This window comes from Lontra canadensis, unplaced genomic scaffold (genome assembly GCF_010015895.1).
Source record: "Lontra canadensis isolate GAN:19392208 unplaced genomic scaffold, GSC_riverotter_1.0 scaffold134, whole genome shotgun sequence".
NCBI lineage: Eukaryota > Metazoa > Chordata > Mammalia > Carnivora > Mustelidae > Lontra > Lontra canadensis.
Window position 1 is genome coordinate 817,946 of NW_022631128.1, and position 24,232 is coordinate 842,177.

The 24,232-nt window shown below is 37.5% G+C and overlaps 1 protein-coding gene across 1 annotated transcript in view; it reads left to right on the top strand.

Annotated features, from left to right (window-relative positions):
• RP2 (RP2 activator of ARL3 GTPase) overlaps window positions 1–20,620 on the top strand; it is a 46,608-nt gene extending 25,988 nt beyond the window's left edge. Inside the window, exons 4-5 of the mRNA XM_032842909.1 lie at window positions 16,630–16,715; window positions 18,655–20,620. Of these exons, the coding sequence (XP_032698800.1) occupies window positions 16,630–16,715; window positions 18,655–18,738 (170 nt within the window). The 3' untranslated portion in view covers window positions 18,739–20,620. The remainder of the gene's footprint in view (window positions 1–16,629; window positions 16,716–18,654) is intronic.
• The last annotated feature ends 3,612 nt before the right edge of the window (window positions 20,621–24,232 follow it).

Consider the following 24,232-nt stretch of genomic DNA (forward strand, 5'->3'; position numbering starts at 1 on the left):
GGATCATTTTAATAACTAATGCTGGGTATGACTCAGCCTTCATACAGTATTTCATATACCTTTGTGGTTATTGCAGCAGTACAGAGGACTTGCTCTAACCCAGTGTGTGAATCTCCTCTAGAATATATACTGGAAATTTTGACCTGGCTCCTTTTTTTAAATTGAAGTATAATTAACATACAGTGTTAAATTAGTTTCAGGTATACAATGTAATGATTCAACAATTCTATACATTTCTCTGGGCTCATTAAGATAAGTGTACTCTTAATCCCTTTCATCTATTTCAACCCTCTCCCCACCCACCTCCTCTCTGGCAACCACCAGTTTTCTGTATTTAAGAGTCTGACTTTTTTGTCTTTTTTTTTTCTTTGTTTTGTTTCTTAAATGTCACATATGAGTGATATCATATAGTAGTTGTCTCTCTCCGGCTGACTTATTTCACTTAGTATTATACCGTCTAGTGTCATCCATGTTGCAAATGGTAAGATTTCATTCTTTTTTATGGTTGAGTAATATTCCATTGTACGTATACACACACACACACACACACACACACACACACACACCCCACCTTCTTTATCCATTCATCTGTAGCTGGACATGGCTTGCTTCCATAACTTGAGTTTTATAAATAATGCTGCAGTGCACATAGGGGTATATATATATCTTTTCAAATTAGTGATTTCACTACAGTGTCTTTCTCTGACTTGTTTCACTTAGCATTATACGCTTTAGCTCCATCCATGTTGTTGCCAATGGCAAGATTTCATTCTTTTCTATGGCTGAATAATACTCCATTTTATACACACACACACACACACACACCCCACATCTTATTTATCCATTCATCTATTGATGAACACTTGGGCTGCTTCCATAATATGCCTGTTGTAAATAATGCTGCTATAAACATAGATATGCAAGTATCCCTTTGAATTAGTGTTTCTGTATTTTTCAGGTAAATATCCAGTACTGCAATTACTGGTTGTAGGGTAGTTGTACTTTTAACTTTCTGAGGACCCTCTATATGGTCTTCCACAGTGGCTGTACCAATTTGCTTTCCTACCATTAGTGCATGAGGGTTTGTTCCTTTTTCTCCACATCCTAAGCAGCACTTTGTTATTTCTTGTTTTTGATTTTAGCCATTCTGACAGGTGTGAGGTGATATCTCATTGTGGTTTTAATTTGCATTTCCCTGATGATGAGTGATATTGAGCATCTTTTCGTGTGTCTGTTGGCCACCTGTATGTCTTCTTTGGGAAAATGTCTCTTCGGGTCCTCTGCCATTTTTAATTGGATTATTTGGTTTTTTGCTACTGAGTTGCATAAGAGCTTTATATATTTTGGATATTAACCCCTTATCAGATATTCATTTGCAAATTTCTTCTCCCATTCAGAGGTTGCCTTTTTACTTCGTTGCTTTTGTTTTTCTTGCCCGGGGAAACATGCCTAGAAAAATGTTTCTGTGGCCAATGTCAAGGAAATTACAGCATATATCTTCTACTACTTTTATGGTTTCAGGTCTCACCTTTAGACCTTCCATCCATTTTGAATTTATTTTTGTGTGTGGTGTAAGACAGTGGTCCAGTTTTATTCTTTCGCAGGTGGCTGACCAGTTTTCCTGACACCCGTTGTTGAAGAGACTGTCTTTTCCCCATTGTATATTCTTGCTTCCTCTGTCACAGATTAGTGGACTTTGTTAGTGTGAGTTCATTTCTGGAATATATTCTGTTTTATTGCTCTATGTGTCTGTTTTGGGGCCAGTACCATACTGTTTTGATTAGCTGCAGCTTTGTAGTGTATCTTGAAATCTGAGACTGAGATACCTCCAGCTTTATTCTTCTTCTTCAAGATTGCTTTGGCTACTCAAGGTCTTTTGTGGTTTCATACAAATTTTAAGATTATTTGTTCTAGTTCTGTGAAAAATGTTGTTAGTATTTTGATAGGGACTGCATGAAATCTGTAGATTGCTTTGAGTAGTATGGACATTTTAATAATCCAGGAGCATGGCATATCTTTCCATTTGTTTGTTTCATCTTCAATTTCTTTCATCGGTGTTTTATAGTTTCCAGAGTACAGATGTCCTGGCTCCTTTGATACAGCTGTTTTGACATGGGATATAGGTATATGAGTAGGTGTGAATTAATGATTTATGGGCTCATGCAATGTTAGTGGAGTGGTTTCATAGAAACGCTCCAACCCCAAATACAATACCTTTGTTTAAGTAACACAACATTACACATGGAGGAAATAAAAGTAGAACTAAAAAAAAAGTAGGGGCGCCTGGGTGGCTCAGTCGGTTAAGTGTCTGCCTTCTGCTCAGGTCATGGTCCCAGGATCCTGGGATGGAGCCCCTCATTGGGCTCTTTGCTCAGCAGGGAGCCTGCTTCTCCCTCTCCCTCTGCCTGCTGCTCTGCCTGTTTGGGCTCTCTCGCTCTCTTTGTCAAATAAATAAATAACATTTCTTTTTAATTTTTTAAAAATAGAACTAAAACCAATGGGCAGATGTTACAGGAATTTCAGCAAATAAACATCATATAATTAACTTTTAAAACCAGAGATATCCATAGGAAGTACTCAAAAACTAAGGAGGTCATACCAAAAGGTCACAGGAGCAGGCTTAAATCCGATCCCTTGGCCAAATTTTGGGATAATTTAGGCATCACAGAGAATAATGAAGGGAATTGATTTAACAACAGAAATCCATGCATCGATAGTGATAATAAAAAAGGGGGAGGAGGAAATAAAGGAAAGATCTTTTGCTCTTTACAGAATACTGTGAGCTAATAAATGTAGAAGGAATAATAGACTTTGGAAATCACCATCTTCCAATCTCCGTAGTAATCATTAATTTAGGTAAAGATTATCAGTGGATGCTAAAACTACTGGGGTAAAAGTTGCTAAGAAATAGGATATTTGTACATTCTCATTCAAGGGGGAAATGTACCTTTGCAGCAGAGATTTGGTGATCATTCTCCTCAAACTTCATCACTGAAGGCAGGACAGCCTGACATTATGTTCCTATAATTTCAGGCAGGACAGCCTGACATTATGTTCCTCCTGTTGCAATGCGGTAAGAAATACACGACATCACCTAAGAAGAGTTCTTCCCCAAAATACTTAATTTGAATCTAATCAAGCTAAAAATTCACTTCTAGTTTATCAGAAAGAAAGGAAATTTAAGGACATGTTGAATGACACTATGAGGAAATGATGACTCAGATCCAAAAAGAAGACATTTGACAAGACAACTGGCTAAGACTCTTTAGACAGTGTCCTGGAAAACAAGACAAAAATGATGGGAGACTATTGTGGATTAAAAGAAGCATAACAACTAGACACAATGAATGAACCTTTATTGGATTAGGATGTGGTGAACTCTAAAGCTGTACAACATTTGGGGGGGAAATTTGGGAAGTTTGGAGATGATGTTAGGGAATTACTGTTAGTATCCTTAGGTATGATAATGGTATTATGGTTATGTAGGAGATTCATGCTGAAGTGTCATAAAGTCTGCTACTTTCAAATGGCTCAGCAAAATGAAAACAAAAAGTATGTGTAGTGTGGAATAAAGCAAATGGGGTCAAATGTTAACATTTGATGGGTGTAGGTGAAGGGCAAATAGATGTTAATGTTAGTCTTTCAACTTTTCTTTTTTTAAAGATTTTGTGTATTATTTGGGAGAGAGAGAGAGAACATGAGAGAACACAAAGTTGGGCGGAAGGGGCAGAGGGAGAGGGAGAAGCAGACTCCCCACTGAGCAGGGAGCCCAATGTGGGGCTCTGTCCCATCATGACCCCATCCAAAGGCAGACACTTAACCGACTGAGCCACCCAGGGGCCCCTCAACTTTTCTATAATGTTTGGAATTTTTCAAAATAAAAAATAGGGGACAATTTTTTAGCTGTCCAATATTGCATTGACTGATATGGAATAGTGAGTAGGCTCTCAGTGAAAATATTGTAACAGGACTTGGGTCCATTGGGACCTTATCTAAAAATGGCCATCAGTTATTCTAAGGAGGGTTTCTCAACCTCAGCACTATTGACATTTTAGGACAGATAATTGTGATGGAGGGGGCTGTCCCATGCCTTACAGAACGTTTAGCAACATCCCTAGCTTCTATCCCCCAGATGCCAGTAGCAAACACCCCCAGTGGTGGCAACCAAAAATGCTTCTAGATATTGCCAAATACCCTCTTGAAGGCAAAATTGCTCCCCATTGCAAGCCACTGTTCTGAGCCAAAGGTGTACTTTTTCTTTCAAAAATTCACTTTTATTTCAAATACTTTGCACCTCAGAGTCTCTAAATTTCCTCTTCAGTTAAAGCAGTTGCATGCAGTTACTTGCTTTCGTTAGTAAAGCTTTTTGTCTGCTTGGGGAGAGAATTCATTGTATTTTCCATCTTGAGAATCTTCTAAGATTCACCCCACCTAGGGTGTTTTTATTTATTTTTTTTAAGATTTTATTTATTTATTTATTTGACAGAGATCACAAGTAGGCAGAGAGGCAGGCTCCCCGCTGAGCAGAGAGCCCGATGCGGGGCTCAATCCCAGGACCCTGAAATCATGACCCGAGCCGAAGGCAGAGGCTCAATCCACTGAGCCACTGAGGTGCCCCTAGGGTGCTTTTAAAAATACAGATTTCCATCTCCTATCCCAGAAAGACTGACTAAAAAGTTTCTGAGATACACCCCTGGAATCTGCTTTTTCTTTAAGTTATGTTATGTTGGTCACCATACAGTAGGTCATTAGTTTTCGATGTAATGTTCCGTGATTCATTGTTTGCATACAACACTCAGTGCACCATGCAGTACATGCCCTCCTTAATACCCATCACTGGGCTAACCTCCCCGCACCCCCCTCCCCTCTAAAACCCTCAGTTTGTTTCTCAGAGTCCATAGGCTCTCATGGTTCATCTCCCCCTCCAATTTCCCTCCCTTCATTTTTCCCTTCCTTCTCCTAATGTCCACCATGTTACTGGAATCTGCTTTTTAAAAAGTTCCCAGATTTAGTCAGACTTGTGTTCCTTTGTTTTAGAGGGTCATCTATTTATTTATTCAATAAACATACATGAAGTCTGAGAAGAGTCCAATGACAGAGGGCCTTGTTGGCCATTGTAGAGACTGGCTTCTAGTCTGAGATGAGAAGTTACTAGATGTTTTTTTTCCAGTATAGTTCACAGATAACATACTAGTTTCAGATGTGTAACATAATGATTCAATATTTGTGCATATTGTAAAATTATCACCACAATAAATCTAGTTAACATCTGTCACCATATATAGTTACAAAATTCTTTTTCTTATGAGGAGGACTTTTACAATCTACTCTCTTAGCAACTTTCAAATATGTACTACAGTATTATTAACTGTAGTCACCATGCTATGCATTATATCCCTGTGATTTACGTATTTTATAAGTGGAAGCTTATACCTTTTGACCCCCTTCACCCATTTTGCCCACCCCTCACCCTAGACCTCTCTGGCAGCTGCCATTCTGTTCTCTGTAAGGTACTTACAAGTTTAGGTTCTCTATAACTTACCTGTAAGTCTCTGTTACCTATAAGTTTAGGGTTTAAAAAAAAATGTGAACAAACATAAAAACCTCCAGAGAACAAAAGCCTGAAAAAAACCGGTTTCCTCAGAGCCCATCCCCTTGAAGGGGGCGGGAGGACTTAACTCAGGGAACATCATTGACTGAAAACCCACGTGGCAGGCCCCTCCCCCAGAAAACGAACCAGGAAAGAAAAAGAAAAAGAAAAAAAGACTACAAGAGAACAGCCACCACTGCTTCATAGGACAACTTTTATTTTTAACTCGTTCCCACTATTCTGGTTCATTTTTTTTATGTAGATAATTTTTTAACCTATTTACCATCACAGTGAGATGTCCAGTACATCAAATTCCATAATAACCTTCTAACCTGAACTTTTTGATACATACACCTGTGTTTTTCTTTTGCATTTCTATTTTTTTAATTTTTTTTCTAAATTTTAGTTTAGTTTAGTCTAGTTTATCCCTTTTTTATTTTTATTTTCTAATATTCATATAGAGTTAAACTTCAAGGTAATCCCCGTTCCCCAATGAATGCTACCCCTATAGGTAAACCAATTCTTAATCCCCCTTTATCTTAGGAAAGTTGAGTCCTTTAACAAAGATATCAAGATACATCCAGAAATAATCAAAACAACCTTCCTCGCCCACACTGAGAATTTATAACCACTCTCCCATCTTTTTCTTCCGCCAGTGTCTCTGTATTTTTGTGTTTGTCCTGATAGTATATAAATCTTACACTTGGGGTTCTTTTTGACGAGGTTCTTCCTTTATTTGCTTATATATATATTTTTTCTCTGTCATATACTTTTATCAGTCTTTTTGTTTGTCTGTGTTTGTTTGTATACCTCATCAATCTTACCTTGGGGCCCATTTGGGCTGAACCTTCTCTTTTATCTTCCCTTTTTTTCCTGTCTCTCTCTCTCTCTCTCTCTCTCTCTCTTTTTTTTCCTTTTCTTTTCTTTTTTCTCTCGTTTGGGTGAGGAACCTGATTGCTCAGATTCCAAATATAATGAGATCATGTGGAATTTTATTTTTCTGTGACTTAGTTCACCTAGTATTATGCCTTCAAGGTCCATCCATGTTGTTGCAAAAGGAAAAGTTTCCTTTTTATGGTTGAGTAATAGTCCACTGTCTCTGTGTATAAATATGCCACATTTTCATTATCCATTCATGGACATCAGTGGTTGTTTCCATATCTTGGCTACTGTAAATAATGCTGCAGTGATGATGAAAGTACATATATCTTTTCAGTTAGTATTTTCATTTTCTTCAGATGGATACCCAGAAGTGGAATTGCTGGATCATACTGTAGTTCTGTTTTAAAAAAAAATGTTTTTTAAGTTTAGGAAATGTTTCTTTTTCATTTTCTTTTCTTTTCTTTTCTTTTTTATAAACATATAATGTATTTTTAGCCCCAGGGATACAGGTCTGTGAATTGCCAGGTTTACACACTTCACAGCACTCACCATAGCACATACCCTCCCCAATGACCATAACCCCACCACCCCCTCCTGTTTTTAATTTTTTGAGGAACTTCCATACCGTTTTCCATAGTAGATGCACCAATTTGCATTCCTACCCAGCATGCACAAGGTTTCCCTTTTTTCCACATCCTTGCCAACATTTGTTGTTTCTATCTTTTTGATGATAGCCATTCTAACAGGTGTGAGATGATCAGTCTTATCATGGTTTTGATTTTCATTTCCCTGATAAGTAGTGATGTTGAGCCCCTTTTCATATACCTGTTGTCTATCTGTATGTCTTTGGAAAAATGTCTGTTCGTATCCTCTACCCAAATTTTTTTAAGTGGGCTCCACAGAGCCTGACACGGGGCTCAAACTCATGACTGTGAGAACAAGACCTGAGCTGAGATCAAGAGTTGGACACTTAACTGATTGAGCCACCCGGGCACCCTCTAAGCCCATTTTTTTAAAAGATTTTATTTATTTATTTGACAGAGACCACAAGTAGGCAGAGAGGCAGGCAGAGAGAAAGAGGGGGAAACAGGCTTCCCGCTGAGTGGTGAGCCCGATGCAGGGCTTGATCCCAGGACCCTGGGATCATGACCCGAGCCGAAGGCAGAGGCTTTAACCCACTGAGCCACCCAGGCGCCCCAAGCCCATTTTTTAATCAGATTGTTTGGTGTTTTTTTTCTTATTGAGTTACATGTGTTCTTTTTTTTTTTAAGATTTTATTTATTTATTTGACAGAGAGAGATCACAAGTAGGCAGAGAGGCAGGCAGAAAGAGGGAGAAACAGGTTCCCAGCTGAGCAGAGAGCCTGATGCAGGGCTCGACCCCAGGACCCTGAGATCATGACCTGAGCCAAAGGCAGAGACGTAACCCACTGAGCCACCCAGGTGCCCCTAGTTATATGTGTTCTTTATATATTTTGAATATTAACCCCCTACCGGATATAAGACTTATAAATATATTCTCCCATTTGTGTTTTTTAAAGATGTATTTATTAATTTTAGGAGAGAGAGAGAGTGCACACACCAGTGCGAGGAGGGGCAGAGGGAGAAAATCTAAAGCAGACTCCCCAATGAGTTCAGAGCCCAATGCACGGTTCAGTCTCATGACCCATGAGATCATTACCTGAGCCAAAACCAAAAATTGTATGGTTAAGACTAAGACACCCAGGTTCCCCATTTTTTTAAGCTCTAGGCCAACGTGGGGCTTGAACTCATGACCCCAAGATCAAGAGTTAAATGCTCTATCAGCTGAGCCAGGCAGATGCCCCTCAGTTGTTTTTTTTTAATAAACTTCTTATATTGGAATCCGTTTGTATTATTATTGGAAGAATTTTAGTTATAGTTTTACATAAGACTTGCAAAAGTAGTACAGAAAGCTTCCATATACCCTTTATCCAGCATCCCCTAATGTTAGTATATGATACATTTATCAAAACTAAGAAATTTACACTGGTAAAATACTATTAACTTAAACTGTAGTCCTTATTCCAATTTCACCAGTTTTTACAGGTATGTCCTTTTTCTATTCCAGAATTCAATTTAAAACCCCACATTGCATTTGATTGTCATGTCTCTTTAATCTCCTCTAATCTGTGGTACTTCCTTAGTTTTTCCTTCTTTTTCATGACCTTGAAATTTTTCACCATACTGGTAAGTTGTTTTGTAGAATGTACCCTAATTTGGGTTTCTCTGATGTTTCTCTGGTTAGATTGAGGTTTTGGGGGAAGAGGTGAAATGCCCTTCTCATCACATCATATCCGGGGGTACAGGATATCAACATGACTTATCACTGGGGCATTGACCTTAGTGGTTTGGTTCAGGTATTATCTGCCTGGTTTCCCAAACGCTGTAAAGTTCCTGCTTTTTCCTTTTCATATTTTGTTCTTTGGAAGTTGAGTCACTAAGAACAGCTTACACTCAAGGCAAGGAGAATTAAGCTACACTTCCTGGAGAGGGTAGTATCGACTCACATTATTTGGAATTCTTCTGTAAGAAATATTTGGCCCTTCCCCATTTACTTACTCAATCATTTATTTCTATCAGTAGAGACTCATGAATATGGATTTTATTCTTTGGGTTATAATCCAGTACTATCAAATTGTTCCAGTTGTAGCCATTGAGAAAGTTCTTTTAGGTTGGTTCCTCTGTCATTTTGACATGCCTTGTATTTATTTATTTCTATTTTTTGCATTATGCTAGATAGGATTTCCAGTATCATGTTGTATAGAATAGTGAGGAGAGGACATTCTTGTCCTGTTACTGATTTCAGTCTCACCATAAAGTGTTCAGTCTCACTGTAAAGAATGATGTTGGTTATAGGATTCTCATATATGCCTTTTATTAGGCTAAGGGAGTTTCATTCTGTCCCAAGTTTGTTGACTTTTTATTATGCATAGATATTGAATTTTGTCGAATTTTTTTCTGAATTTATTGAGATAATATGTTTGTTTTTTTTTTAATCTGGGGATGTCATTTAATCTGGTGAATGACTTGTTAATTTTGAATGTTGAACTAGCCTTGTATTCCTGAGATGACCCCTTGATAATGATATATTATCTCTCTAATATATTGCCAAATTCAACTCACAAATATTTTATTGAAGATTTTTGCATCTTTGTTCATGAAGAATATTGGTCTCTAGTTTTTTCATCATATCTTTGTCTGGCTTTGCTATTAGGATAATGCTGGTCTCATAAAATGAGTTGGGATGTATCCTTCCTCTTTTGTGGTCTTGAATAAATTTTAGAGAATGGGTATCATTTCTTCTTTAAATGTGTGGTAGAATTCACCAGTGAAACATCTGGGCCTGGAGATTCAGGGAGAAAGATTTTTAGCTGTATGTTTAATTTACTTGTTAAATTATTTACTCATAGGGCACTTAAGGCTCTCTTTTTGAATGAATTTTAATAGTTTTTGTCTTTTAGGAAATGATTTCATTTCATCTAAGTTACCAAATTTATGGACATAGAGTTCTTTAAGTATTTCTCTATTCCTACTAACATCTATGGGATCAGTAGTGATGTCCCACTAATATTCTTGCTATTGGTAATTTGAGTCCTCTCCTTCTCCTATCAGCTTGGATAAAGGTTTATTGTTTTATTGATAATTTCAGAGAAGCAGCTCTTTGTTTCATTGATTTTCTCTATTGTTTTTCTCTTTTCAGTTTTATTATTTTCTGCTCAACTAATTATTATTCCTTCCTTTACTTGCTTTACATTTGATTTGCTTTTCTTTCTCTAGTTTCTTAAGATTTAAGATTAGGTTACTGATTTTAGATATTTCTTCTTTTCTAATGCAGTTGCTTTTCATTATTCACAGTAGTTAAATTCTGTAAAGTCACTGTGAACACTGAATTAATGAGTCCTGAACTCCTTCTCCTAGGAGAAATACAGGGTTAAGTTCCTGCAAGTCTCTGGTCATAACATTTTTGTCAATCAGTCCATACATAATCTTTTGTATGTTTGTTTCTGTTTATTTGTTTTCTTTTTTAAAAGATTCTATTTATGTATTTACTTATTTTAGAGAAAAAGAGCCCACACACACGAGCCAGGGGGAGGAGCAGAGGGGAAGGGAAAGAGAAGGGGAAGGAATCTCAGGTAGACTTCTCACTGAGCGTAGAGCCTGACTTGGGGCTCGATCTTACAACTCTTAGATCATGACCTGAGCCGATACCAAGAGTCAGATGCTTAACCGACTGAGCCACCCAGGCATGCCTGTTTGTTTCTGCTTAAAGACATCTTATTCGGTATATATTATTGATTCATTAACATTGAACTCAGAGCCAACAGCACATAACTCTCGCCTACATGAAACTTATCTAACAGGTATTTTCTCTGAAAGGCATATCACAGCCCTCCTAAACTTAGGAACATTATACAGCATTTTTGCACTATGTTTGGGGGCCATTTTAAATAGCAGAACCACTAACAAAACCCACAAAATGTGGAAAACATGGCACTAAAACTGCGCAAGGTATGCTTGCTTACAGTATGGGGGCTGAAACAAGAAGGCACAGGATCCTTTGTTCAACTTCACCTAGGAGTGTGTGTGTCAGGCAACTCAAATTTTTGAATGTTCTGTGTTTCTCTGTAAATGACCATGAGAAGACTGCAAATATTCATTTGGGGTTACAGATAAGTTTTACCAAGTTGGCAGATTTGCAAATAAGGAATCTGTGAATAATGAGGATTAACTGTATATATATTCAATGTTAAAAATTTTCCTTTAAGGATTGCTTTAGCTGCATCCTGAACATTTTGACATGTATTTTTATTTAATTCAGGCTTTGGCAAAATACAGCTCACTGTGGGTTGTTGGTTTTTTTTTAAGATTTTATTTATTTGACAGAGAGAGATCACAAGTAGACAGAGAGGCAGGCAGGGCTGGGGGTGGGGAAGCAGGCTCCCTGCTGAGCAGAGAGCCGGATGCAGGACTCTATCCCAGGACCCTGAGATCATGATCTGAGCTGAAGGCAGAGGCTTAACCCACTGAGCCACCCAGGCGCCGGGCTCACTGTGTTTTATAAGTGAAGTTTTATTGGATCATTCTTTTTAATCTATCGTGTTTTGCTGTTTGTACTACAACAGCAGAGTTGATTACTTGTGATAGACACCATATGGCCCACAAAGCCCAAGATATTTCCTATCTGGCCCTTTCCAAAAAAAGTATGCTGACCCCTGAATATTTTTTAGTTTCCCTTGAGTCTTTTTACTTGATTCACTGATTTAGATGTATATGTTTAATTTCCAAATATTCGGACATTGTCCAGATGTATTTCTGTTATTTCTAAATTAAAACTGTTATGGCCCAGTAAACACACGTATGATTTCTATTTTCTTTAATTAGATTAGCCCATCTTGGTGACTATTCTATTTGCATGCAAGAAGAATGTATAATCTGTTTTGTTGTTGTTGTTTGGTGGAATATTCTGTAAATGTCCCCTAGGGTCAATTTGGTTCATACTGCTTGTCAGTTCTTCTGTGTCTTTACTGATTTTTTTGCCTAGTTCTTCTGTGAATTAATGAAAGGAGTGTTGAAGTTTTCAACGTTAACTGGATTTGTCTATTTCTCTTGTCAGATCCTATTAGATTTTGTCTTGAAAATTGTCAAACTCTGTTGTTAAATGCATACACATTTAGGATTGTTATGCCTTCTTGGAGAATCCTTTATATTATGTAATGTCTCTCTTCGTCTCTGATAATCTTACTTGTTCTGAAATCTACTTTGTCTGAAATATAGCCACTCCAGCTTTCACTTGGTTCTTTAGTGTCTCATATATCCTTATCCCCTTTCTTTTAATTTACTGATGTCTGTATATCTAAAGTAAGTTTTTAGCGGTGCCTGGGCGGCTCAGTCGGTTAAACCTCTGACTCCTGATTTCAGCTCAGGTTGTGATCTTAGGGTTATGAGATTGAGCTCCACATCAGGCTCCATGCTCTGCGGAGAGCCTGCTTAAGATTCTCTTGTCTCCCTCTCCTCTTCCTCCTCTTCCTCCTCTCTCTCTGTCACACACACACACACACACACAATATTTAATTTAAAAAATTTTTTTAATTTTGAAGTGAGTTTTTGTAGATAGCATATACTTGGTTCTTCTTTTTTAATTCAGTCTGACAATCCCTGTCTTTTAACAGTTGTGTTTAGACCATTCACATGAAAAGAGATGGATATACTTGGATCAACATCTACCATCTTTTTTTAATTTTAAATTTTAGTTAACATAGAGTGCAGTATTGGTTTCTGGGGTGGAAATCAGTGATTCATCACTTATATGCAACACCCAGTGCTTATCATAAGTGCCCTCTTTAATAACCCATCACCCATCTAGCTCATCCCCCACCCACATCTCTCCATCAACCCTCAGTTTGTTCTCTATTGTTAAGAGTCTCTTATGGTGGGGGCACCTGGGTGGCTCAGTGGGTTAAAGCCTCTGCCTTCGGCTCAGGTCATGATCCCAGTGTCCTGGGATCGAGCCCCACATCGGGCTCTCTGCTCCGCGGGAAGCCTGCTTCCCCCTCTCTCCCTCTGCCTGCCTCTCTCTGCCTACTTGTGATCTCTGTCTGTCAAATGAATAAATAAAATCTTAAAAAAAAAAAAAGAGTCTCTTATGGTTTGTTTCCCTCTCTCCTTTTCCCCCCTTCCTGTATATTCATGTTTCCTTTCTTAAATTCCACATTTGAGTGAGATATGGTATTTGTCTTTCTCTGACTTACTTCACTTAGCATAATATATTCTAGCGCCATCCACATCAGTGCAGATGGCAAGATTTCATTTTTGATCACTGAGTAATATCCCTTTGTATACATATACCACATCTTCTTTTTCCATTCATCAGTCATTGGACCTCTGGGTTCTTTCTATATTTTGGCTGTTGTGAACATTGATGCTGTAAACATTGGGGTACATGTGCCCCAAAGCTACTGCAAACTATTTGATAAGATGTTCACGCTAAAATACTTCTAAAAAAGTTAACCAGTGATCTTTATTGACCTCATAATTCAGCTTGATATAATCACAGTAATTGTAGTCAGCATCATTATACAAGTAGGACTGCTTAAAACATGCATTGTCAGCTACTGTAGGTTTTTTTTTAATTTAGGATTATCTACACATGTTAATCAAAACTGATGCACTTGTCTGCCTTTTTTATTGGTGTTTCTATATTGGTAAATTATTAGGTCACTTCCTGGAAGTTCATCATATTCTATTTAAAGAATAACAACCAAGTTGGGGCACCTGGCTGGCTCAGTTGGTAGAACATGTGACACCTGATCTCGGGGTCCTGAGTTCAAGCCCCATATTAAGCATAGAGCTTACTTAAACAAGCGAACAAACAAAGATGACTATGAACCAAGTTACATGCATGGGTAATTCCACCAAATTGTGTTCCTGAATTCTAGATTAGGTTCTCTCTATAGAATACAGGAACTTTCAGTAATAAATGTTTGACTGTTTGACTTTAAAAAATGTATCTGTTGTATTTCCTTGTAGTGATCCTGAGTAAAAGCATGCTATATTCTACCTTAAACTTTCCACTCTCATAAAAACTGAAAACCCTACTTTTATTAGCAACTTTTTCTTTTTTTTTAAATTCCAGTCTTAATCTTCTGTCCCTTGCTCATTTTATTTATTTTTCTTTTCTTTTCTTTATTTGGCAGAGAAAGAGAACACAAACAGGGGAAGTATGAGAGGGAGAAGCAGGCTCCCTGCTGAGCAGAGAGCCTGATGTGGGGTTTGATCCCAGAACCTGGGATCTTGACCTGAGCCAAAGGCAGCTGCTCAACCAACTGAGCCACCCAGGCACCCCAGGATCCAACTATTTTATTAGGAGTTGCAAAATGATCATTTTCTAACCATGTCACTACCTCTGTATATGGTAATGGATGTTAACAAAACTTCTCTTATATACCAGAGCTCTTCAGTTAACTTGAAATATGCTTCATATCAGAAAAGCCGAATAAATAAACAAAATAATAATATCAGTTTTCAGAATAATGAATTGATGCATTAGCAACCTGCAGTGGTGTCCAGTGAATTTTGTTTCTCTCTTCTAAATATCATTTTGAGCCCATGACTTTTTATATATTCAGTATGTTTTAATAAACTGCAGTCATTATTCCTTCCGATGTCCATGTCTCATCTTTGGCCATTGGGAGCCCCTTCAAGCTGGATCCTATGTCCTTTTGGTACAACTGTATCGGCCTTTGATAGCTTCCTTGCTTTTTGGCTCGACAAGATATTATAGGTTAATCTTATCCATTTCTCGCCCCAGACAGAGAATCATGCATTTTTCTGAGAAAATGTTCCCTAGTTATCTTCTTTTCTTTATACAGCACCTATCTTGATCTGTACACTGTGATCCTGAAAAACTCATACTTTGTTCTCTGTATCTAATTGTACAATTTACTGTTACATGTCATGCCTTTTCTGTATTTGTTGTTTATATTAAATCACAAACCCTCAGTTCTTTCGGTGCCCAGTGCAGAGTGAGCTTCTTTCTCCCTTGTTCTTGTGTCTTGTCCTATGGCACATGCCTACATTCAACTTAGTATTTCGTATTCCTTAACCTTAGAATTTCATTCCTTAGTACTTCTTAGTCTCTGTTGCTCCATGTTTGTTTAATGGGCTTATGTCTTTTTTTTTAAATTTTATTTATTTCACAGATAGAGATCACAAGTAGGCAGAGAGGCAGGCAGAGAGTGAGAGAGGAGGAAGCAGGCTCCCTGCTGAGCAGAGAGCCCAATGTGGGGCTCCATCCCAGGACCCTGGGATCATGACCCGAGCTGAAGGCAGAGGCTTCAACACACTGAGCCACCCAGGCACCCCTGGGCTTATGTCTTTTTTCAAGAAATTAATCATTTTCTAGAGGTTAGGATATATTCATTACTTTAGAAGTTAAAAAGCAAATCTGTTAAGGAATATAGTGATAACTGAATAAATATTAATTGAATTGAAGGACATATTTTGCTTAGCTAACTTATGGCCACATTTACCAACAACTTGACACCAGTAGTAGCAATGCTATATTTAAATCTAAGCCGAACCTAATCATAAATCTTTACACTAGAATTTAAAGTACAGGTGGTTTAAAAGTATTCAAATTAATGTATAGGAAAGGAGGCTCAAATATCCTATTCAGAGAATAAAAACTTAGTCTTTGGTTCTAGAATTTGCTGTAAGGCACACTCAGGAAAACTACTTTCAGATGGTCATTACCTCTGGCGTCTGGCTTCAATTCCTGCTCGGTTTACCTTCATTATCAGTGACCCAGAACTTGGCTGATAAGTAGGAGAATTGCAAGGAAGATGGGCTGCCTGGCAAAACCTACTTATGGTGACTTGAATTGCTTTTGATCTTATTTGTCATCTTATCAGCTATTTTTTGTACTGCTAAGTGAGTGGACTTTTTATGGTTTTTGTAGGATGAAAACCAGAAAAGTCAGACTATTTACAACACTTAAAAATGTGACCGTAGTCCTGTAATAACACTCAGACTACCCATCATAAGATGAGACTGTGTTCATTTATTGCATGATTACAGTTGGAAGAAGTAGCAAAAGTGACATATCCCATCCATCTACTTCCTTCTTCTTTTCCTCTTACACCCCAGGAAAGAGACTAGAGATTCTTTACAATATAAAGAATAAAAAGATAAATTTCAAAATAGATTTGGGGGCACCTGGGTGGCTCAGCTGGTTAAGCATCTGACTCTTGATTTCAGCTCAGGTCATGATCTCAGGGTGGTGAGATTGAGCCCCAGTTCGGGCTCTGCAGTGGGTGTGGAGCCTGCTTAAGATTGTCCCTCTCCTGGGGCGCCTGGGTGGCTCAGTGGGTTAAAGCCTCTGCCTTCGACTCGGGTCATGATCTCAGAGTCCTGGGATCGAGCCCCACATCAGGCTCTCTGCTCAGCATGGAGCCTGCTTCCTCCTCTCTCTCTGCCTGCTTCTCTGCCTACTTGTGATCTCCGTCTGTCAAATAAATAAATAAAATCTTAAAAAAAAAAAGATTGTCCCTCTCCTTCTGCCCCTCCCCAAGCTTTCCTAAATAAATAAGTAAATAATTTGTATTCATATTCAGACACACTTTTTGGGTTTGCTTATAGGTCCCGTTATTGCCTTGGAGTTTAATGGAGATGGAGCTGTAGAAGGATGCCAACTTATCGTCAATGAGATATTCAATGGAACCAAGGTACAAGATTTTATTGGTTATTGCTATTTCAATCAGACCTTTCATGTCATTTCCTTTTCTTTACAATTAAATAGTACTTTTATCCCTGTAGTTGCTTGGAATTAAAAAAACAGACCATGATTTTTAGAATCTATGGTAAACAATTGGGAGCTAAGCTTTGGTTTTTCCTTGCCAAATTAAAATTTTCATTGCTTAAAAATTTATAAAATAAGAATCTACTAATTTAAAGATTTTTTTAAATTATTTGTCAGAGAGAGAGATAGAGAGCACAAGCAGAGGGAATGGCAAGCAGAGGGAGAAGCAGGCTCCCCGCTAAGCAAGGAGCCCAATGTGGGGCTTGATCCCAGGACCCCCAGGTTACGACCTGAGCTGAAGGCAGGCACTTTACTAACTGAACCACCCAGGTGTCCCAAGAATCTGTTCATTTAAAAACCTCCAATAAGACATGAGTTTCTAAAGTAAAAAGTCTCATTAAAATGTCTCTTTAAGTTCTTCCTTTTTTGAAAACTAGTGTATGTTGAAAAATGTTATATTCTAAGATTATGTACCTTAGATGGATGATCCTCTTGCCCACTGTTCATTTTTATTTGCTTCAGTAATGCTTCATCAAACATTGAAACTGGGGGGGGGGCGCCTGGGTGGCTCAGTCAGTTCAGTGTCCAGTTCTTGATCTCAGCTCAGGTCTTGATCTCACGGTTTTGAGAACAGCACAGAGCCCATTAAAAAAAAAATGAATTTGGTTGTTGGGCAGAGGGGGGTTGGGAGGGGGGGGGGTTATGGACATTGGGTAGGGTATGTGCTATGGTGAGTGCTGGGAAGTTTATATACGTGGAAAAATAGGGGGGGGGAGATATATATATATATATATATATATATATATATATGTTTATAAAAAATAAAATTATTAAAAAAAAAGAAAGAAAAAAAATGAATTTGAGCTCTATCTAGAAGTCATCACATACAGGTAGTTTCTAGATATGTGGTTGGGGTTGGTGTATCTAAGAATTTCAGACTTAAATAACTTAATATAACTTAAAAACCAAACATATGAGTACTGAATGAGTATAGATATAACTAATAATTTTTTGGATAAATATCTGAGATAAAATTTCTGGTTTTGTTGTCTGACTTGGCTAATAGTTTCTTGCATTTGCATAATTTAAAGTACTTTGCCTTTTGTCTCATTTTATCATCACAGCAGTACTAAGGGAAAGGGCAAATATGATAGGTTGAATAGAAAAGGAAGCAAAGAGAAAACGGTTCTGTGATTTGGAGATTTTAAATCTGAATGAGTTAAAGATTATCTAATCCAATGTTCTCATTTTACAGGTGTGGAAAGTGAGCCCCGAGAGGTTTAGTGAATGAATTGTCAGCATCACACAGCTAGTTTATGATAAAGCTAGAAGAGAGTCCAGGTCTCCTCTAATTCGTGGCTGACATTTGTAAAAACGATTTTTGAAGGGTTCTACTGAGCACTGCTTTCATGTTTAGCAGATAGTTCATTTAAAACTAGTAATACATCTTTAGCAGCTGTAAAAATGATAACCTCAAGTCTTGCTTCTCAGCCTAATGAGATTGTTATTAGGAAATAGAAGAAACTAAGAAGTCTTTAAATAAACTTCTCTATTCAGTAGCTTTCATAATATTGACTCTCGTATACTTAAAAAACAGTAAAATTCCAGGTGTGATTAAGTGTAACAGAAATATTATGAAAGCAAAGACCTTGATTATATCCTAAGTTCTTTTAAATGAGCTCAGTTTATATTGTGGCTACTGAAACTATATTGTATAGATTCTACAGAATATGATTAAATATTATATAAATGGTATACTTGAATTTCTTTTAATAGGAAGCTTGTCATTATTCTGTGGACAACGCGGGCTTTGAAATTTGGGGATTACTGGTATTTATTTCTTGCTTCTTTTGTATTTAAAATAGATGTTTGTATCAGAAAGCAAGGAGACAGCATCTGGAGATGTAGACAGCTTCTACAACTTTGCTGACATACAGATGGGAATATGAAGTGCAATGTGGAACCAAGGACTTGGTATTAAGCCCTTTTTAATTTGTGTATTAGCAACGGTTTTTTCTAATGATGAAACTGTTAATGATTATTTTTTAGTAAATGGTTGAATACTGCATCATTTACTTCAGGTTCAAAAATTGTTTTGGGATACATGGTTGGCTCAGTCGGTAGAGAATAGGATTCTTGATCTCAGGGTTGTGAGTTCAAGCTCTGTGTCGGGCATGGAGCCTACCCAAAAAAAAAAAAAAGTTCATTTTAAATTCAGTGGTTTTAATCAGCTTAGAAACTATTTAACCTACTTCAATAAGGTTGTGGTTTTGTTTCTCTGCTTATGATATCATTATTAGAACATAGAAGTGGCTTGCAGGTCATGAGTTTAATCCTAATTTTTCTTTCAATTCTCTAAGAATTTAAACTTTCCTCAGTGCTCCATATTGTTTGAGAATACATTCCATTGCTGCTTTTCTTTTTTTATCAAGAGATTTGTTACTAGCCGATCATTTAGAATGAACCTCTGCACATTTTTTTCGTGTATACATAGCCAATTACTAATTGCTTCCTAGTTGCATAATGTGGCAAATGAGATTTTGTATGCAGAATTGATATAATACTTTGTAAATTGAATTTTTTTAATTAATAGGGATTTGATAACCAGTTTTGCAATTAACTCTACTAACTGATGTTGGTATAGCTGTTTAAAGACTACTTTGTGAGTAGTACGATTATGTGAATAAATTCCATACCGTTTAGTTTTTTTTTAACGCAACTGCTAGGTGACTCTTCTGCTTCCTGGTAAGAAAAGGTGTATGCAGTACTTAAAAGTATAGAAGCCTGATCACTGGCAGGTTTCAGAAAGGTGAAATCACCAGCTCTTGTGGTTTATCAGGAGAATTAGAACAAAATCTTGTGACATTTAAATGTCACGAAATGCTTAGGCATGATGATAAGCTAGGCAGATATTTTTTTAAAAAACTAGAGAAATTTGATTTCCAGCAGATATACCATTCATCAAGTAATGTTCAAGCGTGACGAAATTGTTTTTGGCTGCTTTAAAGCATTATTACCCAAATCAAGCTGACTGTAATAATTTGCCAGGAATCAAGGGAGAGCTACTTATTTAAAATAATCCACATCCTTGGACCCAGTCCCCAGACACACTGATTCATTCTCCAGGGGGAACCTGGTTGTAAGGAGTTTGTTGTAACCTAAAGTAATCAGCTCAGAAGATGTTCATTGGGCGATCTGGAGAGAAGGGAATGAACCTGCCATGTACATCGTATGTAGCAGCTAATAGGAAATTAGCTTTCATAGGTCTATTTTTTAAAGGAACCTTAAATTTAAATCTATTTTGGTAAAACCAAGACTGAAGATAGCCACTTATAGAAATCCTTCTTATGATTGTTACTGAAAATGTATTTTCATGTGTAAACTGCTTTTGAATATATCAGATTAATTTATAACTACTATATTGAACTGTGTGTTGATGTTCAGAGATAATGCATTCAAAGACTTTTCACTTTAATAAGGAAAATTGACTACCTACCCTGTGTCTGGCTTCGTGCTAACCATTAGCTTTGTATCATTTCAGTCTTTTGTAAGAGCACTCTATACTACATAATCAACCTCTTCTTTAAATCAGAATGGTTTCATGAGATGCAAATAAAACTTGGTGACAGATGTAACATAATTTTAATCATGATTTACAAATAAGCTTTGCAATTAGTGGTCAGAGGGCATTAATTTTTCTCACCGTTAAGCTAAATTAAATATATTCCTTCTGATTTTGATTACATTATTAAACCCCATTATTCACACTAAAAGTAATTGCTGTACTTTATGTTTTTCAAAAATAAATACAATGTTACGAAAAGCTGTAAACTGAGTTCTTTATTTTATCTATAGTATTTTAGCAAAAAAATCAGCAATACAACATATAAGGGAGATGTTGATTTTAAAATACCCACTAATGGGGCGCCTGGGTGGCTCAGTGGGTTAAAGCCTCTGCCTTCGGCTCAGGTCATGATCCCAGGGTCGTGGGATCAAGCCCCGCATCTGGCTCTCTGATCAGCTGGAAGCCTGCTTCCGTTCCTCTCCCTCTCTGCCTACTTGTGATCTCTGTCTGTCAAATAAATAAATAAAATCTTTAAAAAAAATAAATAAATAAATAAATAAATAAATAAAATACCCACTAAATTTAGTATCTATTAACCAACCAAAGCCTAAAACTTTTATATTCTTCAGTTGGATAAGAGCTTTTACCAGAGTTTAATTTGTCTTTAAGGACCGTCATTTGGCTTCTGAATGTTTGAAAAGATTTTTAAAAATAAGTAGTGCTAAGGTTGTTGTTTCTATAATTCCAAACTTTGATAGTAATTGCACTACATTTCATTTTTTTAGTAGCTTTTGAAATCATGAACATTTATTAGCAAGGACAAATTAGTAATTTTATCAAGTTATACATGTTTAAACATTAGCTTATTTCTCTTGTGTTATTAGTACTGCTGTTTTTGCTTCTGTATATTTCTGTCTAGCTTTTGTATGTAATTTATATTTAGTGTTTATAAAACGTGATTTGTAATAAATGTTGTTAAAACAAAAATGGCTGGGATGCCTGGTTGGCTCAGTCGGTAGAGCACGCGACTCTTGATCTCAGGGTTGTGCGTTCAAGCCCCACGCTGGGGGGGTAGTTTACTTTAAAAAATAAATAAATAATTAAATGAAAATGGCTTATCACTTAATTTTTGAGGTACACTTCTATAACATTCAGCTACTCATACATGTGCCAAGATTTGATCATGGCACAAATTTTTTAATGACAAAAGTAAAATAGAAATTTCTAATCTCTCTTATGTTAATGAGACGTGATCTGTGTGTCTCTGTGTGCGTGCATGTGTGTGTTTGTGTGTGTGTATACAAAACACTCTAGAGTAATGCAAAGGTAGTAGAAAACTTGTTTTTAATCTAAGGAATTTCCAATATAATGCTTCCCTTGTTAAAAGATACATTTTATTATGATTGAATACTGGAATACTTACTAAGATTAGACATTTCTCCCATATTTAAGAAAATAATGAGTTTTTTATGATATAATTTCTTACAGGTATATACAAATGGACCTTATTTACCAAATTTACCAGCCATTTGTACCCAACCTCTCCATCTACTAGCCCATAAATCAGAAGTACTGAAACTGCAGCTTGGGTTTTTTTTTTAAATAAAATCAGAAATACTGAAACTACAAATTGGTTAGTTTTTAAGTAACATTTGCTATTATTTTTTTCTATGTATGAAGCATTTCCATGTACATTTAGAGCATGAGGGGGAAATAGAAAATAGAAAAATCACTTTCTATTTATTGGATAATTCTTGCTGTGCTGAGTTTAAAATTTATTTTTCTCATTTAAAAGGGACATATTTAACTTTGTTCTCTGTAGAAAGAAATGATATTGTAATTTTGTAATTAGGGTATGATTACTCATTCAAAATCCGTTCTAGAAAATACTTTATCCTTAAAAGCCTAACACTAAAAAATTTGAATTTTTAATCATGAAAACCTTTTTTTTCTTTCTTTTTTTTTTTTGGTGAAAATGGAGTAATTCACTGTTGACTTGGTTTTCATTTCTGGTAGATATTCTTGGAGAGAGTCAGCAATCAATCCTACACAGGAGGGAAAGGAGTAAGCCCTTAAACCCCATTTTTCTCTTTGACATTTTGGCTTTTAGTGGCAAACTCCAGCAAGATGTTCCGTTAAGCAGTCTCTTCCTTTTCCAGTGTTTGGAGCCTTCCTGGGGAGGGGAGGTTCTCACCTACCAATAGATGGTGAGAGAGCAGGAGCACAGGTGGGCGAGAGCCCCGGCATCGTGAGCTGGGCTCTGATCCTCCCCGGGGGCGGGGGCCTGCCGCCCCCCAACTTCAGTTGAATCAGGTCCACTTGTAATTGTCCTAATGCAAAGTAACTGGCATATTTATGACATATTTATTTATTTCATATTTATGAAATGATGTTTATAAAGTATACCTTGAAAATAAAATACACTGAAATGTATTTTATTACACAGAGTGTTGAGTATTCATAAAGTGAGTATGGCATTCTTTTTAAGGAGTTCAGCTGGGGAGCCGTACACACACCTACAAACAGGCAACTGAATGGGAGAAAACAAGTATAAGAGGCTCTTAAGACTTAAGTGCTGTTTTCTTATGATTGACACGAGGAAGTAATGTAGTAACATAAGTAAGTAAGGTAGGAATGACCTACCAAAATGTAGGTCAGTTTGTTGGGCTCATTAGGAAAACCTTTTATAGGTGTCCTTGTGTGTGCGCACCTAATCCCAGCTGGTCTGCCGGAGACCCCCTGAGCAGCAGCCCCAGTCCCCAGCACGGTTCCGGCTCCACTCCAACAAGAGCAAAGAAACTAGCACGAACCAGGAGAAACTCACCCAATGGTTAGGCACAAGTGCGCATTGGTGGGAAGGCAACCGCTCGCCTAACGGAGACGCTTCATGGAACAAGTACAGCAGATGGTTAAAAAAAAAAAAACCACACCAAAATTTCAACTCTCCTTCAAGAAGATAGGGGTAAACAAGATCATACCGAAGAGTTGAATGTGTTCCCGAGCCAAGGAACAGTGAGCGGTCCACTCTCGCAGCCCTAACGTGTGGCCATCCCAGGCAGTGAATGCTTGCGCCCTCAGAGGCCACGCTGACACAAAGCAGCTGACAGAAGTGCGAGCCGGGTCTTCAGCCAGCGTGGTGCCAGCCGTCTGAATGGTTGAAGAAGACTGGCTGAGGCCCTGCCCAGGTCATCTATGCGTGGAAAAGCACCCCTCGCTGCCGGAGAGGAGGATGATCATAAGGATTATCTCGTGGAGAATTTTGAGGAGGCTTCCAAGAACAAAGCAAACCAAACCCAGTCCACTTCTGAAGAAGATAAAACTTGAGGGAGTTACTGGGAGCTGCTCTTTGATATTACGACTGCTGTGTAAAATGTTGTTCCTGGATCTGATAAGACCTAGATCTCGAATATTTTGAAGCCCAAGCCCCTTGAACTTCTCCATGCTTTTCAGTTTTTGCTTAGACTCGCTTCATTCTTGCAGCTGAAGTAGCCGGGAAAGAAAGTCTGAAGCCAGGTTAACCAAGTCTTTTGCCGAGTAAAATAAAGAAGAGTCAAACCTTTCCTACTATTTCACCTTAACTTCCATACAGATCATATCTTCAGCAGTTTTAAAGCTTATCTCAGTAGAGTGATCTGGTTTTAGGACTTGGAAGGGTCTGGACATTTTCAATCCCTCATCTGACAGATGAGAAAACTGAGGGTCAGAAAGTTTCATCACTGAACTACAGTGTGGGCCCCTTGACTCTCCCCTGGGATCACCAGAAGAACAAGACTCAGCTCACCCCTCTTCCACATGAAGCCTTTTCGAACTCTGCGGTGCATTTCGTCCTCGGTGCTCACACAGTACTCCGTATAGGTGTCCAGGTGCTTCTGACGTCT